The sequence below is a fragment of the Diplotaxodon limnothrissa genome, linkage group LG6, assembly GCF_057381915.1.
Source record: "Diplotaxodon limnothrissa isolate DT_005_m linkage group LG6, D_limnothrissa_male_GT1.1, whole genome shotgun sequence".
Lineage (NCBI taxonomy): Eukaryota > Metazoa > Chordata > Actinopteri > Cichliformes > Cichlidae > Diplotaxodon > Diplotaxodon limnothrissa.
The window spans coordinates 16,497,811-16,511,742 of NC_140601.1; the positions used below are offsets into that span (position 1 = coordinate 16,497,811).

Genomic DNA, 13,932 nt, shown 5'->3' on the forward strand with positions numbered 1-13,932 from the left:
TCATTTCCTGGTGTGAAGGTTCTCCTGGAACTTGGTGCTCGTGTAGAGGATGTGGAAGCCCTTCTTGCTTATTGTGTCGTCGCTATGGAAACGGATCAGCATAGCATCTCCAGGTGAGTAAATCCCCTCTCTAGGCTGAGGAAGGGACAACAGACACACAGTGAAGAGATTGCTTTTATATATTTCAGGATACAGAACTATGCAAAAGTTTTGATCCACGTCTTGACTAATTTCTATATATTTTGCTTCCAAGCAGCCAGACTTTCTTCTGCTTTTCTAAAGTGCTTTTAAGCAACACTTCTCCAGCAATGTTCCCTCTAAGCTGCGCGCGTGCGCAATTGCGCCCTGCTAGCACGGTCTCTGCGCAGAAAAAAATCTACGTTGCGCACAAAAAAAGAATCTAACCTGAATTGAAATTAAAGTAAATATGTTAACAATTCTGTTTTGCAGTGTTAGTCAGTGAGTGACTGGCTGCTCCCGTATGGTATTAGAACGATGCCACCTTATCCCATAGTCCACCCAATAATGCGATTCACATTCGTATATACGCAGCTAATCAACGTCATTGACAGGCTATGACAGCGTCCTTATGTGCAGACACCGGTGTTTTAGCTAGCAAAGCGGCGTGGCTGATGTGGAGTGAAGCCACGTTAATGACAACGTGTACAACCATTGGAGATGTGAGCAGGACAGACGGAACAATTGGAAAAGCGTGGACTTTATACCAGTTTTTAAATTGTGTTGATAGGCCACGAAAACCAGAGTTATGATAAAAAATATATGCAATGTTTGGCTTTCTTCCTGAATACTATCGTTGTTTATATTTACTGCGGGAAGAAATGGTAAAAACGGCGTTTTATAAGGAAAACATTGGCTGCTTTTTCACAAATTTTCAGTCCTTGTACCTGAACATTTTCATGATGATGTTGTTTTTGTTTGTTAAGCCACTAACACTGACCTATGAATCATCCAAGCATTAAAAAAATACCTTCTCAATGGATGAAACAGTGTTGTATATACACAAAACAGATAACTTAGCAAAGAAAAAGTCTTAAATCGTAAATTTAGGCAATTTGTTATGAGCAACCTGTTTGTTGAATTTATAAAATATGTCACAGATAAGACAGTTTGACATATATAAAAGAGTATTTTTGCACCAACAAGGGCTGTTTGCTGAAAACGTGGCACATCTTGGCATTATGTACAGAAAGTCATGCCCTTAAGATCTAGCTGCTATTCACTGAAGCTTCATCAAAAATGGTGTGGGTCTTTCTTAAACAAGGCAAACAGAAGTAAAAGGCTGAGGTATGTCAAACATCCAAAGAACTGGACTGAGAATCAGTGAATCCAAATTAAAATTTTTGGTTCAAATTGTTGTTAATACGTATGGAGGTGATTAAAATAGAGGTACCACACAGTGATTGTCTGCTATCATGGTTTGTGGTACATGTCAGCCAGTGGTGTTGGGGATGGTGTCAAAATTGATGAAATTATGAATGCAGTAATGTATCATCACACTTGGATCCACCATGCAATATCATCTGGACATTGTCTGATTGGTAGACAGCTTCATTTTTAGCATGACAATGATCTTAAACACACTGTCAATGCAGTAAAAGCATATCTGGATAGAAAAACAAACAATGTAACACTATCATGGACTGGCTTCCCCACCATTACTAAAACAGCGTGGGATCATCCAAAGAGGAGCTTTGACTGTCCTTCAAGAAGCCTGGAGAATTATTCCTGAAGACTCCTTAAGGAAATGACAAGAAATCTGCCTAAGAGAGTTCAGGCTATGTTGAAGAATAAAAGTGGACTTTCAAGCTCATTAAAACTGCCTTATATACTGCCTTTCCTATGTATGTTTGCACATTTCAATAAATCGTGAACGCTGCAAAAGTTAACATTGCAAAGTAATACAATGCACATTTATAAAACTAGTTAAAGCTTCACTGACTCAAAGTGCCAAAGCAAACTCATATCTAACCTGAAGTGTTTCATTGTCGACCACTAAAACATGTGGCGAGTCCTCCACAAGTCTTTCAAGTTTACAGAACTCAGAGACGTCCCTGAAAATAACGGTAACTCACCCCTGAACCGCAGAAGCGTCCCAGTCGGTGTGAGTTGGCATCATACCCATTATAGAGCTCGATGTAGTCATAACCACAGTCGGCCTCCTCCTCCACCTCAAATGTAATGAAGCTGAGCTCGATGCCGTAGCCCTGTTCTGCCGTCAGCAGCCACTCGCAGTCAGTGTGACCCGGATAATTGTTGTCTCCGAACTGGGAGTGGGAGTAAAGGTTCTTCTGATGAGCTTCTGCTTTCAGCCGACCTCCACACTCTAAAGAGGCACAAAGAAAGGAAAAAGTATGAAAAAATGGTTTTTGGGGCACTTTTTGTTCTTCCCAGCAGTGAAGAACTAAAGTCAGATTTCATGACGGGTTATTTCAGCATGCACGTGCTGTTAAAGACCACTAGAGGGGGACATTGCTCCTAACTTCAATTAATTACGCTGATGACTTTGAGTGATGCTCTCGACAGATATGGTCTTGCACAGTGTTCCAAGAACAGACTTAAAAAATCGACTTTATTTACTACATAAGGATATTTATATGACCACAGACCTGTTGAGTGTGAAGCTTGGAAACCCTTCCTTTGCACTGAGGCGTCAGAAATGAAGCGTAGGTACATCTTGTTGCCAGTGGACACCAGCGACTCCGGGATCTTACTGCCACACAGACGACCCAAGATGGTGGCTGTGTCACTGTCCCCGTCAAACGCCTCCAGATGGTCATAGGCACATTCCTGATGCTGCTCGATCTCAAACTCATTGAAGGTCTGAAAAGAAGGAAGCGGGGAGAATGGCAGAGACGGAGAATGAATGAATGAGTGGGTGTTAAGACAAGAACCTTATAGGAGCTACCAGAGATACTCAAAAGGATACTTCCTATATTCACAAAAGTGCTAAGAGTGACCTTTATACAAGTTGGCGTCGAAACATTTCTCTATTGATGAAATCACGAACTTACACATGTATCTGCATGATTGGCTGGCAGGTGACAAGCAATTCAAGTTTGTAATTCTAAAAAACATGTAAGTTGTCACTCTGAGAATTCAATCTTAGGGTTTTACAGTTCTGAGTGATGGTAGCATGGCTATGGTGTCATATGCTAGATCACGGATGTCCAACTCGTTTTACATCATGGGCCGTTTTGATCTCATGTGGGCCAGACCAGTGAAAATCCTCTTTTGCCTGGTGTGTAGAAGTTTTTCTATGATAAAGACAAGCTATTAAGATATCTTTATTTATCTTCCTTCAACCCTACCTAACTTGGCATTTGTGTATGGACAGCAAAGGAAGAATTTCATTGCACAGAGAAATGCTATTTCTTCTGTACACATGACAATAAACACTTTGAATCTTGAAAGAAATGCTGCTGTGATAAAAGAAAGAAATCTGTCAGCACATCTCTTAAACTGTAAGAAATTAATGTGTAAACTTTTAGATAAAGTTCTGGTCGTTGCCCAGACTGTTTGGTAAATTTAAAACAGAACATTTCTGTTAATGCACAGCTTATGTCCTATTTTTTTCACCGTGGATCTACTTTTCTGTCATTTAATTTTTTATCTACTACTTAATTACTTTGGTAGTGTATGAATGGGGCATTTGGGAGGTCTTTATCAATACAAAAAGCTGTTAAAGTAAAAAGTCCAAAATGTATGTGCTTCTTCATGTTTTCCAAAGCTGCTCAGTGCATTTGATTGGAGTCTGTGTTGGGCTGATTCTGCCCCTGGGCCTTATGTTTGTCACCCTGTTTGGTCAAGAAAACTACATCTAAAGCCGAGTTCCTGATTTAACTCTTGGCACTACATCTTTGCTGAATTTCATTTTGCTGCTTTCGCTCTCTCTCTTTTCCCTTTGTTTTCAATCTGTTTCTGCTATCCAGTAAAGGCAACATGCTCCGAAAAATCTCTAAATATGCAAGAACCCTTTCGTAAAGATGCTGCACTACTAATCTAATCTCTCTTTTCCTGAATTTGTATCATCCTGGCAACAGGCAGGCATTCTGAGGTCCCTCACCGGTCTCTCTGAGCGACATTAGTTGGAGAACGGCACGAATAAAATCCCTAAAGTTGTTCAAGTCACTTTTCCATCTCACTTCTTCATCCAGGTGCTGTTGAAGGAAAGGGCTTAACTTTATCTGCTTGCTTGGCTCCGTAAAGCTGATTAAATTTGTCCATGTGAGGCACGAAGAGCAGAACTCGGAGATCAACAAGCTTGTAGGTACGAAAAATATTTCTGTAGTGTTTACAAAGTCTCAAAACGTGAGGGCTTTATTATTTTAAAGAATTATTTATAGAACTCAGGAATGTAGACAACATGTGCGAGCTGAAGGAAAAAATAAACACAAAGAAGAGCAGACTGAAGGAAGAGAATGGATTATTTCCAAATGTATTGTGTGTTTTTATGAAGAAATATCTTCACGGTAAGTCTTTCATTAAGCATCAAATCATTTTTTAAACAAAGAGAGGTAAACATGAGTTAATGTAGCTGCAATGGAAATGCATTATTGCACTGTTATTGGGTTCTAATTAAGCATGAGATACCCAAATTCCGTCCCCAATGAGCTAACTGACTGCCTGTCAGGGGCATGCTTAAAGCTTCCCAAACATCCCTGGTCAATAGTACTGTCAGTCTAAGAAATCCCAAAGCAAAGTGAAGTTATTAGAAAGTAATTAAAATTAGCTGAGGCCACAATACAAAAGAAAATACACACTGTCTCCTCAACCCCATATTTATTTCTGATTTCATTTTCTTTTTCCCATTTGTGGCAGATTAAAAATAATTCTTGTCATTGTCCAGGCTGCATGATATATTACACTGGGTTGTTTTTTTTTAATGAAAGATGCAGGATGCTGCATATCACGTTTAGGCTGTTAATCTATCAGTCAGATACGATCTCGTTTTAGAAAACAAATGTTATTTTCTTTCTGAGCGTCAGAGAAGAAACCCCCGGCCCATGCAATGCCTCCACGCGGACCAGCATGTACACAGTGTCACGATTTATAATCCAACCATGTCAGCGTGAGCTGAGTCATAACACCTTGCAGGCCTCGCTCCCACACAGTCACACACTTGATTGGGTCTGTCACGTCACCATAACCATCACAACACTCTGATTTTTTTTTTCTTTTTTTCCATAAACCAACTGACTTGAAGCAGAAAGGAGGGTGAAGGTGGGCTGATGCGTGGATTTCATTACACAGATGGGAAGTGTTTGATTCTGAGGTCGTGATGGTTTCCAGATGTTTCTAACCATACCTCAAGCGAGACACTGGTTTGATGGTCTGACTTGAGCCGTGTACTACATCCAAGCAAATTGTGTGTGTGTGTGTGTGTGTGTGTGTGTGTGTGTGTGTGTGTGTGTGTGTGTGTGTGTGTGTGTGTGTGTGTGTGTGTGCCAGACAGAGTGAGGAATAATTAAATGATCTTAATGCCATGTTCAGATTTCTGGCATTTTATATGTCCTTCTTTGATGTCATTACTGTGGAGAAAGAGAGCACCCCTATTTATTATATGCATACATTTGTACTCATGTCTTTGTGCATACTCACTGAAATGCATATATCTTTATTGAAAAGAGAGTTTACTAACATACCAATAAAAAAAAACTCCTCAAAATCTAGCATAAGGGGAATACATCGTTTGATTTCGCCCTTACCCTACTTCTAAGCTGACTGTAACACTAAATCAAATGAATTTTAATACCTGACCTAATTCCCCCCCCCCCCCTAAAAAAAACAAAAACAAAAGTGCCCTCACTCCACAAGTCTAAAATTTAAAACTGGTCCTCACAGATATATGCAAAGCTAAAGTGCACAAAACAACAAGTAATATTAAAAACATAAAGACAAAGGAGTGTGTATTTAGTATCGTTTGAATCACACAAAGTTACAAAGTTACATTCAAAACGGGAGCAAAACCTCGTAACTGTGCTATCGCAGATGATGATGTAATGTGTTTTGGTTACATAAGCGGTCATTAGAGATTATCAAAAACTAAATGACGATGGATGACAGTTTTGATAACAAGCCCATATTGTGGCTGCAGAGTGGAAGTAAGGTGAAGAGCCAAACGTTTAATGCATCCTTTCAACAGTGTGTGTGTGTGTGTTGGATAGAGAGAGACACATGCATGGGAACATGACTTTAGGAGGATTATCTAAAGCATCCTGTGTAAATGTGAGCATGTGAGTGATTTCATTCTTCTGTATTTGTTTTTATTATTATTTTTCTTTGAAACCAACCTCTGGAGCTGAAACATGAAGCCAACACAAGGTTTGTTTGAAAAGTTAGTCAATCCACACAGACCTTCCGATAAAAAGCCCAACATCTACATTACATCTGAAATAAACAGTTTTATCCCCCATTTAAATTGCATTAAGACTTCAAATTATCCATGATTAAAAGAGTGGCTGTTTTGGTGAGGGCGGCTGACATAGATGGCTGTACTGTAGCTGGCAGAGGTCTGCTAGTCAGAGAACTGGACTATTGCTGTAGCAGGTTCCTGTGTCTGTTTTGTGCACCCATGCAGTGGATGAGCCTTGCTAGACAAGCTTGCTAGCATTAGCTGATAACACAGTTACTCTACCCTGTTGTTTAAATATGCTCACGGCAGTGTTTTTATACGAGAATATCGGTGACGCAGTAGCTCATGTGGCTCATAATCAATCACAATTCACAGGTTGTTGCCTCGAAAATAACAAATGTGACCTTGACCTTGAGCACAGACTGCATGAAGACCTGTTAGGACAGAGGTAATAAACTCATTTGCATTACATTTTACATTGTAGGTGTCGTGCTTTGATCTCTGGTGGGCCGGCCAGTGAAACTCCCCTTTCTGTCAGTGCAATGAAATTTTAATACACATTTAATCTCTTATATCTCTTATATCTTAAGATCTTAAGATATAAGATAAAGAAGTGCAATTTCAACAATGCATCCATTCTCTTCCTCTCATCCTTATCAGGAGCATTGGAGGGGCCTGGAGACGGGATACACCCTGGACAGGTCTTCAGTCTGATGCAGGGCTAACACAGAGACAGACAACCATTCACATCTATGGGCTAATTTAGAATCACCAATTAACCTAACCCCAATAACCACATGTCTTTGGACATGGAAGGAAGCCAGACTACCCGCAGAGAACCCATGCAAACACGGGGAGAACATGCAAGCTTCTTGTAAAACAAGAAAGACTCTCCAGATGGGAGAGTCAAACTGAGGAACTTCTTGCTGCAAAGCAACAGTGCTAACCACACCACCATGCTGCCTCACAATGTCAACAATTTATCTCTGTTTTTTTTCTACATAAGAACACAACGTCAGATTAAACTGTGAAAAATAAAGGTGTAAAATTATAGAGAAATTCCTGCAGCTCATAGTATGTATAAAGTTTTTGTTATTTTACAGAAAATGTCTCTTTTGTAGACTCATAGTAGTTCTAGAGTAGATGGTGAAAAAAGAAGAACTTTTCTGTAATCTAATTGTTTAATTTGGTGTAGTATGAATGGCCTTCGAGGATGACTTTATCAGTAGTAAAAAGTCCAACATGTATGCCAGCATTCACATTTTCAGTCATTCAGTTGGCCAGATTGGAGTCTAGTGTCAGTCCGATTCTGGCCACTGAACCTTATCTTTGACACCCCTGTGTTAGGTGGTTATTTTGTATAAATATGATTAAATTCTGACCAGTACTGATTCAGAACACAACTCCACAAACCAATTAGAGGCCAGGTTCCTCCCCCTGTTATTTAGTCCCTTGTGAGAACAAATATGAGCTCTGCACTTATGACGTTCATACCTTTAGAAAGTAAAAGTAGTAGTCTAACAGTCAACTAACAGAAAGTTACTTGAAGGCTGCAATAATTAACAGATTAAAGCCATTCTTTAATCTTAAATGCCACTGAAACTCAAACCAATTTTGGCTTCATAATTGAGAAGTCTTACTAATACTCGTAACGAGTGACAATACATATTATAGTTTATCTTTGGTGGACTGCGCTATTTTCTGAACTTTCTGAAATGTATAAACTAAATTATTAATATATTTAAGAGAAAAGTTACAAGTAATCATCTTTTTGCAACATTTCTTGGACAAACAGTGGAAGCAGTCATGATGTAAAGTAAGGTTATGACTTGTTTACAGCATCATCTCAACATGTTTTAGTTGACCTGTCTTGTGCTTTATTACGTTCTTAAATAAAATGTTTGGTCAAGATGAACATTTTTAGAAGCTGAAGACAAACATCAGCTGTCATTTTATCCTCTGAAGTGAACCCCCCCCCCCCCCTCCCCCCAAAGATTGTATGTCATCGCTGGTTTTCTGTTTTGTTGTTCTGACATGTCTCCATCTCTATCCATCCATTCTCTTCCATTTATCCGATTCAGGGGGGCGGAAAAGGCGGGGGTACACCCTGGATAGGTCGCAGGTCTGTTGCGTGGCTAATGCAGGGAGACAGACAACCAATCACACCTATGGGCAATTAAGAATCATCAGTTGATCCCACAAACTGCATGTCTGTGGAAACGCAAACTCCACACAGAAAGACCACTATCATTGCCCCTGTCATCACCTCCATCAAGCAACAGTTCAGAGTTAGATTTCTCCCTTTAAATGACTTCCTAAACTGCCAAGGACCAAATAACCATTCAGATTTGTCTTGGAGCTAAAACTATGCTTAGCTTGCAATTCTCACATCAACTTCTCTAGAGAGGCAACACTGAAATGTCTGAGTTTCTGCAGCAGAAACAAACACTTCACTAAATGGTACTGGAGCTCAATTTTAATGGTGTCTTATAAACACATACATGTGCACCAAATTAGAAAATACGCAAAAGACTTTGTATGTGTGTGTGTGTAGGCAGCACACATGCATGCACAGGCATAGAAAGGCACACTGACACAGATGGCCACTGCCCAAGGCCTTTCTGTAATGCATGAGCACTCACTCACAGTTAGCCCAAATATACAAACATGCACTTTCTCCCTCATTCACATTTGGGTTTCATAAGTGGAACACGAAAGGAGAAGCCAAGCCAAGGCTTTACCATACAAGATGACCCCACAGACAGAATGGTGCGTCGTTACAGTGGGGTGGCATTCCTGTGATTTCCAGGAAAAACACACAGAGAAAGAAAAGCCTGACAATGTTGAACCCGCTTTTACGTGATGCACACTTACAATTTTGACTCTGTGTCCCGGTGTGGCTGTGATGTCCCAGGTGCACTCTTTCCGGCTGGGGTACTTGTCTGGCCAGTTTGGGCTGCTCAGGGTCCCACTGGGACTGTGGATCTTATGCTCACACTCGGCTGGAGACACACACACACACACACACACACACACACACACACACACACACACACGCAAGAGCACACACAGAGAGGAAGTTTAAAAATCATGGCTGCACAGGAAAAGGTCAGAGGAAATGGAAAAGGAACAGGAAGGAGAGAAACACAAGAACTAAATGAGAGAAGAAGATTTCAAAGAAGCACATCCTGGTGACAAGTTCACAGTGGGTTTCACTTGAAATTGGCAGCAAGCTTTGCACAAACACTGCAGTGGGACCTTTGCACTTTCTATACTGTAGCTGAGTACATATATGTATATGTACACTATTTGTATACAGTAATTAAAGTAAGAACCATATCATTATTTTGGATTTGGGAGAGGAGGTGGGCCTGAATGCTTTCTATATGCATTCAGTGAGTTTAGACTGACAAACAGTGTACATTTGTGTAACCATACCTGCACATGTAGCATTCAGAGTCTGTTAAAGATTGAATGCTTTTCTAAACACCATTGCATTCATTGGAGAAGTATCAAACTCAGTGGTTTTTGTTTTTATTCCTGACGACTACTCTGTCATTTGCCCCACTTTCTTTGATTTTAAGGCTTTGTCAGCTCCACCTACTCATTACATTATAGAAAATCGTACTCAGCAGTCAGCTCTTTGTTGCCACAGAATCTCAGAAAGCGCAATGAAAAATATCAGCTGCACTTCATTTGTCACTGATGGACGAGTCTGGAAACACACAGGAGCTGTTTGTTAACACTGACTACTTTCCTCCTGGAGTCTGTCTCAGGTTAAAGCCGTCCAGAGCAGCCCACACACAGTCACACATGGCATTTTCATGCATTCGATTTTAATGAGACAAATGCTATGGCTTTATGAAGGTGCGGGGAGGCAAAAGGCATGCACACGACAAAGACGATGTGTTTGAAAGTGATGGCTTTTATTTCTCAGGAAAACCAAACTCATGTACAGCATGAAATGGCATCCACAAGAACAACACGTGAGTCTGAAACAGCTTTTTTTCCCTTTTTTCTAGCATGCAAAGTATCACATACAGATGTCAAAATCTCCACACAGTTTTGTTTTTACAGAAGAGTGTAACATCTCATGTTACAGATAGAGCCATGGGTACAATCTGATTGAGTTGCTGGTAAAAACGAACAGTTTCAAAGTCATTGCAAGAGTTTAAAATGAGATCCCTGAGACTTTAAAGGATGCTGTGTGTCATTTTTTATATTTCCCACTGGTGTGAAAAGCCATAAAGGTGAGTAACAATTATGCTTAATGATGAATCCAGGGTGTAACAACAATTGCTGAAATCTTCTCAAACAAGCCGAAGCTCATGTATATATATAAACAGGGGCACAGGCCGTGTGACGGGAATATGAATTAGTGTGACACGGCAAGGCTCGCTTACACTGGTGTTGTGCACATATAAACACACATGTACACACAGGAAGACAACGCTACACGCAAAGCTTTCAAGGTCCCAGATGTTTGAAACACGAGTCTTTTTATGAGCATCACGGGGAGTCTTTAGTGAGGTGTGTATGTCAGTGCTGATGTTGTGAGTGTGTGTGTGTGTACGTGTTCAAAAGTTCAACTTCAAAGAGCTGTGTATAATATGTCCATTCAGCAGGGTGTGTGTGTGTGTTTGTGCAAGTGTGTGTGTGAAAGTGCAAATAACCTTTAATAAATAATGTTTTCTGTCAAACTAAAACTTTTTTCCACCCTTTGTCCGTTTCTCACACACATCAGAGTGAACAGAGTTTTAGAGACTGCCAACTGGTTTTTAGGTCATCTGAGAAAAGTTCAAGAGTATCAAGTCGTTTAGAGTGGAGCATCTCCTGAAGTTAATCCCCTACATATAATTTATAATGTCACAGTTTTGTGGGACATTTCTGTGGTAATTAATTTGGACTTGGTGTGTTTCTGTTTCAGGAATGTCCTTTAAGAACAGTCCAAGTTAGGTCTTTTTTAGTCTCACTACACAAAATAAATACTCTTAATATATAATTAAGTTTTTAATTTTTGCTGATGATTTTGTCTCAGTTTTTGTTAAAGAAATAGTAACATTGTGTAATATGTCATGTTTTGAAGTTCACCTGAGGTTGTATTTACCTAATTTTAAGACCTGTTGAGGACTAATTTATTCTTAATATATCCTGATATATAAAACCTTAAACTTGTGTTCCATTTTGCCTGTAGTGCTATTTATTTTGCCTGCATTGTTTTGGTCTGAGCAGGTTCACACAGCACCTATTTTCTTTCTGTCTGCCAAGCTTTTCACTACCCAAGAGGAAGAATGCCTCTACCTGTCCCGAGGCTCATGCGAGTGACAGCGTGACAGGATGTAAGTACTGATGGCGTCTCCCCTCAGCTGAGCTTTAACGTTAGCTAGCTGCATGCCTTCTTTGGTTGGTGGGTGTAGTTTGACAGAAAGAAAGCAAGGTCATGATTTCAGGAAAAAAGACATTCCTGCGGAGTTTTTCAATTTCCTTTTTCACTGGGGCGCACTCCAAGGCAAATGCCATAACGTTTTATTATATTCAGGATATTGCAGACATTTCTACAGTGGACATCCCAGAAATTGGACAACTCTCACTTGAACAATTTAGATGAATAAATAGCGCCACAGGCCAGAAGATTTGGGGGTGAACTGTCCCTTTAATCTATGTGAAAAAATATAAGCCAAAGAAAAAAAACTCCCTCAAATGTAAAGCCTGCTATCATGTGGATGTGTGTGGACAGCGCGTGATGGATGATGGCTATTCTTATGAATGAGCACATGCTTGTGTTGATGCGCGACAGCATGCACGTGTGCTCCGGTGCTTTTATGCCAGTGTGTGTGTGGGTGTGAATGCACATGAAACCCACCTTCCTTACAGTCATGTTTGTTCTCATGCAACACGAAGCCATGGCGACAATGACACACGTAGGAGCCCACCGTGTTGATGCACTCGTGTTGGCAGCCGCCGTTGTCCTTGCTGCACTCGTCTTTGTCTATGAGGGATACACATGCAACACATCAGTGATGTGGAAACATCAGAGAGATGAGATGGTGGGAAGGGAGAGAAACAAAAGAGGACAGTAATGAGGTGCGGGTGCAGTGGAAAAGGAGAAAATGAAGACAAGTTAAACATTTTATTGCAAGGCTGAGAGTTAAAGCCCAGCAGGATGATCAAGTGAGCCATCCCGGCTTTGAACGCTCTCTGCAGCTTACTTTTGTTTTTTTACTACAGTAACAGCTGGAGATCAATAAAGGAGAAGTTACTCAAAAAGGCAAAAGTTTGCATTGATTGCCACGGAGAAGAATATCTAACGAAAGAAAACAAAAAAAACTTTCTGAAGTTTGTTAGTTTGTGTAAGTCTGTTGTTGTGTTGCAATCGTCTACGTTCAGGTCACAGCAGCTGTCTTATTTAGGTTTACTGAATTTTGATTATTCTTTGTGTTTATTTTGAAAGTATTACTTCCCTTGTGTGTCCCAATGTGTTGTTTTGCGTCCTTAGTTGTCCCTACTTTGTGATCCATTAACTTGTCCCTGATTAGTTTCATCTGTTTTTTGTTAACATACCCTGCTTGTGTATCTTGTTTGTGTACTTGTTTTAGTCTGGGGCCCAGTTGCAGTCGAGCCCCTGTAACCTCTCTTTGTTATGAGTGTAACACAGACTGAAAGCACGCGTGGCTGCTGAAGGGTCTCTTAATTAATGGGTAGGGTAGAACCACAGGAGTAAGCTTTGGGATGCACTTGGCTTTCTCTAATGATGGAAGAAACTTCAAACCATCTGCAGTGATTTATACAGCTATCAGATGGAAGTAATAACATCATGTCCATAACTTTCAACATGCATACACTCTAATGAACAGTCTCTGTTTATGTTATTCGTATTTTAGTGTAGAGAGACAGAATATCAACCAAAAATCCAGAAAAAAAAACACATTACATAAAATGTATAAATTGATTTGCATGTCATTGAGTAAAATAAGTATTTGAATCAAAACAGTCTGAATTCTGGCTCCCACAAATTGGCTGTGTGTCCATGTGGCACACAAATTACAAGATTGTAGACCTGCACAAGGCATAGTGAGCAACAACACCATCCGCAAGACGCTTGGTGAGACGTTGACAACTACTAGTGTGAATATCAGGAAATGGAAGAAACATAAAATGATCATCAATTGCACTTGGTCTGGTGCTCAAGTCAAGATCTTGAATCACAGGGTTAGGATGATCATGAAAAAGGTGGTAGATTTGGTAATGACCTGAAGACAGTTGGGACCAAAGTCACCAAGAACACCACTATTAACACACTATACCGTGCAGCACCAATGAGGTCTCCCTACTCAAGAAGGCATATGTAGAGGTCTGTCTTAAGTTTGCCCGTGAACATCTAATGATTCAGAAAAGGCTTGGGGGGGAAGTGTTGTCGTCAAATGAAATCAAAATCATACTCTTTGGTGTCAACTTCATCTGCCAAGTCGGAAAGAGGAGAAATGCTGAGTATGACCTAAAGAACACCATCCCCACAGTCAAGCATGGAGGTGGAAACATTATGGTTTTGTTTTTCTGCT

The 13,932-nt window shown here is 40.2% G+C and overlaps 1 protein-coding gene across 1 annotated transcript in view; it reads right to left on the reverse strand.

Annotated features, from left to right (window-relative positions):
* Window positions 1-13,932, reverse strand: part of tll1 (tolloid-like 1) — a 58,602-nt gene continuing 44,670 nt past the window's right edge. The window contains exons 17-21 of the mRNA XM_085355771.1: window positions 12,237-12,362; window positions 9,248-9,375; window positions 2,628-2,841; window positions 2,094-2,344; window positions 1-135 (exon numbers count right to left, since the gene is read on the reverse strand). Of these exons, the coding sequence (XP_085211897.1) occupies window positions 1-135; window positions 2,094-2,344; window positions 2,628-2,841; window positions 9,248-9,375; window positions 12,237-12,362 (854 nt within the window). The remainder of the gene's footprint in view (window positions 136-2,093; window positions 2,345-2,627; window positions 2,842-9,247; window positions 9,376-12,236; window positions 12,363-13,932) is intronic.